Genomic DNA, 10,417 nt, shown 5'->3' on the forward strand with positions numbered 1-10,417 from the left:
AGCGTCCAGGTCGGTCTCTAACGAACCGACGAACGAAGAAATCTTGATTTTAAAAAGTTGTATCTTGACTTTCAGATTCAGAACACTGACGAGTTCTGGATGTGGGCAAAGAGCGGCCTTGTGAACGGCCTGCGAGCTGACAGCTACTACAACAATGCCCCTCCTCTTCTCTTGAGAGGATTCATTGGTGACAAGGTGTCCAGAATCATGGGCTTTGCTACAATGCGACAACTGAGAGTTCAAAAAGGTACTTTATTGTTCTACGTCCGCAGGTACCCGAAAATATTTCATTGAATTTCATTCATCACCCAATCTGACAAGGAAAACTGTTTTCATTAAACCTTACTAGCAAGAAACCATTGCCTTATATATGATATATTCATATAGGTAATGACCTTTATATGTTGTTTGCAGACACGTGCTCTACCATCGACATTGTGTCGGCCAAGATACATGACTGTAACGAAGGCTACACTATGTTCAACGAAGACAAGGCGTCATATGGGCCAGCATGGAGAACAGACGTCGAGCTGTCTCCACGAAGGGAATATACTTACACAAAAGCGTCTGAGTTGAACAGCTACCCCTACTGGGGCCTTCTAGGCGTCTACGGAGGAGGGGGTTATGTAGTTGACTTAAAAGGATCGAAGCGTACGCTTGCGACTCATATGGAAACACTCGAGAAAGAGAAATGGGTAGACAAATATACACGCGCAGTATTTGTAGAATTCACAGTCTATAATCCTCAAGTGAATCTGTTTGCTATAGCCACCATCGTAGCCGAGTTTCAGTCAAGTGGAGGTATACTAGCATCATATCGATTCGAACCAGCGATGCTCTTGCCCTACATGACGTCAGTGATGCTTTTCCAGGTTATCTGTGAAATCATTTACTTCTGTTTTACCGTTGCGTTTATCGTTAAGGAGGCTCGCAATTTCATCACTCAAAGAGTTAGATATTTTAAGTCCTTCTGGAATCTAATAGAGTTGTCAATAATAGCCATGTCTGTCTCCGCAATTGTTGTCTACTTCTACCGTCTAATTGTAACTAACTCTCTGACAAGCGAATTCAAACGGAACCATGGCAATGAATACATGAAATTCCAGTATGTTGGTTATTGGAATGAACTCTTTTCCTACATAATTGGCTGGTTAGTCTTCCTTGGAAGTCTCAAGTTCCTCAAATTGCTCCGCTTCAACAAAAGAATGTCCATGCTTGGATCGACCCTGAAAAACGGTGCTAACAGCATCCTTCACTTCAGTTTGATGTTCTGGGTGGTGTTCCTGGCCTTCATCCAGCTGTTCTACTTGACCTTCATGTCAACCAGTGTCAAATTTTCAACCTTCATCAAGGCAGCCGAGTCCGGGATCCTGATGATGATGGGCAAATTTGACGTCTATGAAATGTTAATGGTGGAGCCCACCCTAACCCAGGTGTACGTCTTCTTCTTCGTCCTCACGGTCACCTTCATCCTCGTCAACATGTTCCTCTCCATCCTCAACGAGACTTTCAGCTCAGTCCGCTTGGACATCAGGAAACAGAACAACGACTATGAAATAGTCGACTTCATGGTGACCAGATTTAAGAGATGGGTCGGTATTGGCACCGTTCCCACAACCCTTCCTCCACCCACAGCAGACAGTGAAGACAGCAACACCACATTCAGGAAATGCGACACCGTTGAAGAGTTCCCAGACCGCATCGACCGCCTCCTAAACTCCATCTCCAACGTGTACATGGACGACAACCTGGAGGCCATCATTGAGAGTAATGGGGAGTCCAAGAAGATGGCGATGAAGCACATGATGAAGGGAGGTAGCACTTGCGATTTCGCAGACGATGGACCCACCAAGGTACACACTCACTAGGAGATTCGTAAAGGATGAAAGCATCATATAAACGATTGTACGCCGACAGTCCTGGGGCATTACTTTTTGAATCTTACTTTCTGACATATCCTACGATTAAGGTGCATTTGTTACATTTAAACTCAATGTTTCTGATGAACAAATGTTGTAACTTTCCATAGATTCCCTGTTACGGCGGGTATGATACCCTAATGTGGATATCGGATCTCTGAAATTCTTTTGGTGTTACTAGCATGAGACGATTGATGTTGTAAGAAGGTGTTATTTTTATAATCAAGCGGAAATGTTAATGCATGATATACATGAACCGTATGTAAAGAGAGAAATAGATATTGTTATGAGTTTTTGAATTACGAAAATGTCAATTATATCATTTCCTGTTGTTGTTTGACACCTCCATTGGTGTATACTGAAACTTGACCGTGACGTGAGCTTCTTCAAAACATAACGAAAAAAATGTATGCCTATATCTCTCACTATTATTTATTGTCATTGCACACAGAGGATAAATAAAGGGATTAAACATTCACGGCAGTGAAGTGGTCTTTGGAATGTACACTTACACAGTTCTACACCCGCAAGTCATAAAACCCAACCCCAAGGATGTAATCTACAAAATTGACTGCAATTGTGGGCACTGATACATAGCAGAAACATCCAGGCCTGTCGACACCAGAATCAAGGAACATCAGAAATCTACCATCAAATCGGATCAGAAATCAGCAGTTTCAGACCACATAGCGGCCCATCCCGATCACCAAAACAACTGGACTGACTACACATCCTCTCAAAGAACCAATCAGACTTTACCAAAAGGAAAATAACTGAAACTATCAACATCAAAAGATACCGACCCGTGATTAACAGAGACCAAGGTTAACCCATCCCCACGGATTACGATGAGCTCATCAAACCACTCTAGCCTACTGTACAAACAACCCACTCTGTGTACCTCACTGGCTTACTTAGTTATCATCACATTGTTAACTTGTATTCATACTAGGCTCTGTGCACTACTGGCTTCCATGTTATCCTTGTATCCATTGTTAACCCCTTGTCTTTATCATCACTTGTTACTGAGTTTATGTATATATATCGCCTGTTCTCTCCCTGTATCATTTACACTTTGAAAACGATACAAGAACCTGTATCGAAACGTCGTGTTCCAGTATTAAAGAAGTTGTCCTCCATATACACTTATTCTACTATACACAGTTCTATATGATTCTTAACTAGAGGACGCAGACTTGAATGGATAGACAACTTCTTTCGTTCAATGGATGCGACGTTTCGGTGTAGGTTCTAACACCGTTATCAACCAAGATCTTTTGCTTGATAACTATGTTATCTGCATCGGTTGTCTATCCACGAAAGTCTACATCCTCATCATACCAACTTCTAAAATGCCACTTAAAGAAGAAATTCTTAACTACCTTTCGATTTCTTCAGGTTCAGTGTTGACATACATAGCCGATGCATCATGATCAAGTGATCGATGGTAACGCATCACTGTAAATCCATGACGCGTTATTAGCAGCTAGGCTGCTCACAGGCGCTTTGTTTTTCCCTCAGTCATACCATGTCAATCTCAACTCCCTGAGGATCATACAACTCTTGCAGCCACAAGGCGCACCAAGTTTCATGTAATGGATTTCCCATGCTTACGAGGTACCTGTTCACAACTGGGTGCACTGGGGGACATAGTCACAGTACTTTGTCCAAGTTTAATGCACGTTGCTGCACCCGCAATTGGATGTTTGCACGTATTCATGTAGCCACCATCTGGTCATTTACCAACGAAGTCTTTAGTTTCTTTAAGTGCAGAAGGCTGTGCACCGTACACTAGGGGTTGTGACAACGATGAAAGAGTCTGCACTCTGAAAGAGACTACTTGGTTTTTATACCCATTTCTCCGCACCTCAAGCGTTTATCAATACGGACGTGAGATTAATAACGCGTGTTACAATTTACCACTTTCTAAAAGTCCTTGTTTATGCACACATGTCAGTCATGATAGCCGGGCAAAGCAAAACTTACACTTGGAGGAAGTACATTTGACCACTTGCTAACAGCCATTGTCTCGCGTAAATGTGAAAAAAGGATAATTATTATACTTTCATACAGATTTGCACAAACGAAACAGACACAATTTAACATCATTTCGCTGGAGATGACCATTTACAAGTCATGGACGGAACTGAAATTTTATGTCGGTGTTTACAACTTGCCGGATTGGACACCTGCCGGTTTTGACAACTTCCATTGTATATGAATGAACTATTCAATTCTTAGCTTCACGTTCACAAATCTATCTATGTTATGTACATAGTTTATATATTAACAACGTGTCATATTAAAATATATTAAATTGTAACAGTCTGTTGTCAAACATGTAGTGGCTGTTTGGCATTGAGGTTATGTTATGTGTTGATTCCCAACTTGAAACATGACGATCAACCCAGAAATCGGTACTTAAAATTGTGAAATCAGTAAATGACAATGTACGATCAATGAACATTCCTGAACATACATTGAGACACACGTTGTGTTAAGAGTCATACAAAGTGATACCATAGGGCAAGTGTTTTTCGCGTCAATATGTAATTGGCCAAGGTGCATGAGGCTGTGCACTGACAAATTTCCAGAATTAGACACAGCTGATTGCGTTAAATGTGACACGTGCTCAGTTGAGTGAGTGAGTGAGTTCAGTTTTACGCCGCAATATTCCAGCTATATGGCGGCGGTCTGTAAATAATCGAGTCTGGACCAGACAATCCAGTGATCAACAACATGAGCATCGATCTGCACAACTGGAAACTGATGACATGTGTCAGCCAAGTCAGCGAGCCTGACCACCCGATCCCGTTAGTCGCCTCTTACGACAAGCATAGTCGCCTTTTATGGCAAGCATAGGTTACTGAAGGCCTATTCCACCCCGTGACCTTCACGGGTCCGCGCTCAGTTTTTGAATCCAGGAAATAGTATTGGAAGCAGGACGAAAATTGCAGATGCGGAGATTTACAAGGAAAAGATATGGAAGATGAGCTCTGTCCCGGAGTTTGGACCATGACGTCTACAACAAAGCGAGTTAACTCTGAACTACTGGCGGTCATATATAGATACTCGACATGTTACGAACGCCTCAATCAATTTGATTCCCCTAAAATCATGGGGAATATGAAAATAACACGTGAATGAATGTTGACAATTTGTCTTTGAAACACATATTTGTCTTGGGATATGTTATTCTTTTGTTCACTTTACAATACAGCAAGGTGCAGACCCGTAGGTATTTTTTGTTTTATTTGTTCATAGGAAGCAACACATCATTACACAGTGCCCTAAATCTCATCTTATTGAGCGAGCAGGGCCGCCTTTTTGATGATGTTGGAAAATTTAAGACCCTATAAAAGGTTGTTGAAATGGATCTTGGTAAAACGGTAAATACCCATTCAGCTGGATACTCTGATTGTGACAGTAGTTTTCTCCAAAGTTAAGACCCTATGAAAGGTTGTTGAAATAGATCTTGGTAAAACGGTAAATACCCATTCAGCTGGATACTCTGATTGTGACAGTAGTTTTCTCCAAAGTTAAGACCCTATGAAAGGTTGTTGAAATAGATCTTGGTAAAACGGTAAATACCCATTCAGCTGGATACTCTGATTGTGACAGTAGTTTTCTCCAAAGTTAAGACCCTATGAAAGGTTGTTGAAATAGATCTTGGTAAAACGGTAAATACCCATTCAGCTGGATACTCTGACTGTGACAGTAGTTTTCTCCAAAGTTAAGACCCTATGAAAGGTTGTTGAAATAGATCTTGGTAAAACGGTAAATACCCATTCAGCTGGATACTCTGACTGTGACAGTAGTTTTCTCCAAAGTTAAGACCCTATGAAAGGTTGTTGAAATAGATCTTGGTAAAACGGTAAATACCCATTCAGCTGGATACTCTGACTGTGACAGTAGTTTTCTCCAAAGTTAAGACCCTATGAAAGGTTGTTGAAATAGATCTTGGTAAAACGGTAAATACCCATTCAGCTGGATACTCTGATTGTGACAGTAGTTTTCTCCAAAGTTAAGACCCTATGAAAGGTTGTTGAAATAGATCTTGGTAAAACGGTAAATACCCATTCAGCAGGATACTCTGACTGTGACAGTAGTTTTCTCCAAAGTTAAGACCCTATGAAAGGTTGTTGAAATAGATCTTGGTAAAACGGTAAATACCCATTCAGCTGGATACTCTGACTGTGACAGTAGTTTTCTCCAAAGTTAAGACCCTATGAAAGGTTGTTGAAATAGATCTTGGTAAAACGGTAAATACCCATTCAGCTGGATACTCTGACTGTGACAGTAGTTTTCTCCAAAGTTAAGACCCTATGAAAGGTTGTTGAAATAGATCTTGGTAAAACGGTAAATACCCATTCAGCTGGATACTCTGACTGTGACAGTAGTTTTCTCCAAAGTTAAGACCCTATGAAAGGTTGTTGAAATAGATCTTGGTAAAACGGTAAATACCCATTCAGCTGGATACTCTGATTGTGACAGTAGTTTTCCCCAAAGTTAAGACCCTATGAAAGGTTGCTGAAATGGATCTTGGTAAAACGGTAAATACCCATTCAGCTGGATACTCTGATTGTGACAGTAGTTTTCTCCAAAGTTAAGACCCTATGAAAGGTTGTTGAAATAGATCTTGGTAAAACGGTAAATACCCATTCAGCTGGATACTCTGATTGTAACACTAGTTTTCTCCAACTGCTAATGTTTGTAGAAATTCGTCTTCTACACTACTGATTTCACAAGACGTGTTATCGTAGCTTTGCACCCATGAGCTGCACTCCCGTTCCAGATACATTCGGACACTTGACATAATTTCAACAGACTTACATGTTAATTTTTAATGTAGGATAATTAATTTTCATAAATTTAATTTTCATGCCATATTTTCCACATTTGTGGGGAATAATCTTACCTTCAATCAGACAATTTCTGCTTAATTTTCCGTCGCTTATTTATCGAATGGCAACACATCAATCAACATGTATACAGTGCCGAGAAGTCATATAACATGGTGGCCAACGCGAGTATGCACTGTGGAACCATACGTGAGTTGATAAATATGATATCTCATCCGTTTGTTTCAAATAATCACAATATCTCATCCGTTTGTTTCAAATTATCACAATTTGCAGTATGAAAATATACGCGGTCAAATATTTAGATTCGTTACAAACCGGTACAAGGTGCATATACTCTAATCTGTTCGTTTAGCCGTGGGTCCCGTGACGACACACTATACGACACAATATGGATGAATTTATGCTTCATATGATAAAATATACAGAGCATTGTTTTAACGTTAACACGATCCGTACGCATCATTTATGTCACAAAGCATTCAACAATTTAATAGATTAAGAGTGGGTGAGTGAGTGAGTTAGTTTTACGCCACATTCAGCAATATTCCAACTATGTGGCGGAGTTTTGTAAATAATGGACCAGACAATCCAGTGTTCAACAGCACTCGGAGCGTTGATCTGCGCAACTGGGCAGCGATGACGTGTGTCAATCAAGCCAGCGAGTCTGACCACCCAATCCCGATAGTCACCACGACATGCATGGGTTACTGAAGATCAATTCTAACCCGGATCTTCACCTGTGAAGATAATTCAGAAACACGCCAAGACAGAAGTGAGAACTAACACAAGAGGTATGATTGAAACTCGGAAACATTCCGTACACAAATAACGAAATAAGAACCCTACATGTAGGAAAAGGGTGAAAGGGTATGACCAAAATCAACCTTGGGTCCTTACCCATAGAACTGGAATGCGTTGAATGAATATTATTGTGTGTATGTGTGTGTGCGTGTAGGGTTAGATTGAATCTCAGAACTTTAAATGATACGGTTTACATTCAACATTTTGAAGTTTTCACACTGTCCTCTAACTAAACCGAAAGAATGTATAAAGGAAAGAGCAATGTCTACTGCGCGAGATGGTATGACTTTGTTGTGACTGAACATTAAATTTCACTTCAAAATGAGAATCATGAAGGGACCTGCATATATATTTGGGTTCCTATTTGAATCTAGATTATCAAACTAAACTAAACATATCCTTAGTATCATTAAGGGTGATATAAACACATACGTTAATAGCCTTAGCGACCAATCAGGACGTATATTTACCGTGACGTCATCAGTCTAGTGTACCAGTAGTTTAACAGTGTACCGGGACAGTCAGATAGGACCAGCGTGTACGCCGACAATGGCAAATCTACATACACTGCTGTTTTCCTTCACATTGGTATGTGGTTTATTTGTATTTGTTAACATAAACTGTATTGGAATTACCAATTCCGACGTATGATCCAATCTATCTGTTATTATATCCTCATTTGTTTACTTTTCAGTTCTACACTGTGTTTCAAAGTGAAACAGGTAAGTATGATATTTAGCTCTTTAAAATGACCATGTATATTTTATTTATTTCAGTTTTGTAAAATATTTGACATATGTTATATTTGGGATTACTGGATTACACTTTCTTAATAAGGCTGAGAAATATTAATGATATATGAAAAATGTACCTGTGCTAAATTATCAAGGTTTAACTTTGGTAGGGAAAAACATTCCTTAACATTTATTGCTTGAAATACCGCCGGGGTAAATTGGGTGGAATGTCTGACCGGAGAGCTGAAAGTCTGTGGTTCGATTCGAAATCGTGTAATGCCAAAAGACATTAAAAGATGGTACTTGCTATTGCCTTGTCTGATGTTCAGCATCGAGGGATGGAACATGTACTGTTTCATGTGGGTTCAGTGCAGTGTTTGAGTGGGTGTTCATTTTAATAACATGTTTAGTGACAATAACATTAATGTATATTTATCACACAAACATCTTCATATAATGTTTAGTCCACATCAAATTCTGAAACAGGTAAATAGTGATGACAGGAATTGAACAGACTGACAGCCAGCGATGATACCAGGTGTTCATTAAAAGGAGAAGCATATCCTGCTCAACACGTGACACCAGTCACTCAAAAATTGGTCGAAAACGCCAGGAATCTAAATATTTGATTTACACTGTCGTATATGTTTCCGTATATATTTAATCGTTGAGCAATCCAGAATAATGCTCTGGTATTCTTCAGACAGTGACAACACGCCGTGTTTTAATACTCGCTTTTTCCTCCATTTAAAACTTATCCGACGAGAAATGCAGAGCAATTGACTTAAAACTTTAATAATAACTGAGTATTTTCAGATTCTTTTTCTGACGTTTGTCTGATTTGGTTCTTCTCTGAATGTAATAAGTTCATTATTTCGGGTTGCCCTGTACTTGAGGTTTTTTAAAAGAAAGAAAAAACGTTATAACGAACACAGCAGTTAGATTTTGATTGTACATCCTGCAAATTGTTTACAATTTGTGAAGTCATTTCTGGTGTACCTCACTGTGTACTAAATATTGCATACTGAATCGGGAAAAATTCACTCACCAAAACCCACTCTCAATTCAATTCAATATTTTATTCCGACAAAAGCACTATTGGTGGTGCATGAACCGTACAAATAAAGTCATAACATATAGGATACATTGTTATGATCATTTGGTAAAAATGACTATATTACTGTGTTTATATTTATAGAGTTATTGACAGGTTTTTTTTCACAAATCTTGACACATTCTTAACACTCACTCACTCACGCAATCAATCAATCACTCATGTGTTCTGCCCCACTATCTACACAAATCGCTAGCTAAGGAAACGCACAATGTTTACACAGTCGCCACAAGTACGTTACCTTGATATATATCCCAAATATATCACGGATATACGCTGATGAAACTAATCCTGGAGGGGTATTTATCAAAAATGTCGTTGTATCTAAGATATGTAGTTCCAATCAGATTTTGCCTCCGGAGACTTCGTTAAACATTCATATTCTCTGTGAAGATGTACATACAATCAAGCAACAGTAACGAAGGTAGAGGCTGGGTTTACATTGTGTTATCAGTACATCTACACACGATGAATTATGATACCATAAGTATGTCCCAACTTGTGAATAATTGATTTAAACATGAATACTTAATGACACACGCGCATCATCTTACTCGTCTTGGCGTGCGTTTATTTTGTCGAGTAACTTTTTGTATACTCAGCAGTTCGTATTGTTTTTGTTGGTCGCCATATTTATACTTTGAGGGGCACATAAATACCTGTGTGTAATATACATAACTGTCGTCCGCAACATTACATGTTTGAGTGAGTTTAGTTTTACGCCGCTTTTAGCAATATTCCAGCAATATCACGGCAGGGGACGCCAGAAATGGGCTTCACACATTCTATCCATGTGGGAAAAGAACACGGAGGATGTAAAAAAGTGTTTAAGTGGGCCAGCCTCAGTTTGATTCAGCGTTAAATAACACAGACCCATACAACATAGGTGTACAGGACAAAATGAGTCAGAGGAAGGGAGGGGCATATGAATGGGAGGGGGGTATTTTTGTTCATTTTCTTTAATTTCGATCGAAAGAAGTTTGT

General features: G+C 39.5%; 1 protein-coding gene across 1 annotated transcript in view; it reads left to right on the forward strand.

Annotated features, from left to right (window-relative positions):
* LOC137283403 (uncharacterized) overlaps positions 1-1,868 on the forward strand; it is a 38,891-nt gene extending 37,023 nt beyond the window's left edge. The window contains exons 35-36 of the mRNA XM_067814868.1: positions 76-247; positions 415-1,868. Of these exons, the coding sequence (XP_067670969.1) occupies positions 76-247; positions 415-1,868 (1,626 nt within the window). The remainder of the gene's footprint in view (positions 1-75; positions 248-414) is intronic.
* The last annotated feature ends 8,549 nt before the right edge of the window (positions 1,869-10,417 follow it).

The sequence above is a fragment of the Haliotis asinina genome, chromosome 5, assembly GCF_037392515.1.
Source record: "Haliotis asinina isolate JCU_RB_2024 chromosome 5, JCU_Hal_asi_v2, whole genome shotgun sequence".
NCBI classification, from domain to species: domain Eukaryota; kingdom Metazoa; phylum Mollusca; class Gastropoda; order Lepetellida; family Haliotidae; genus Haliotis; species Haliotis asinina.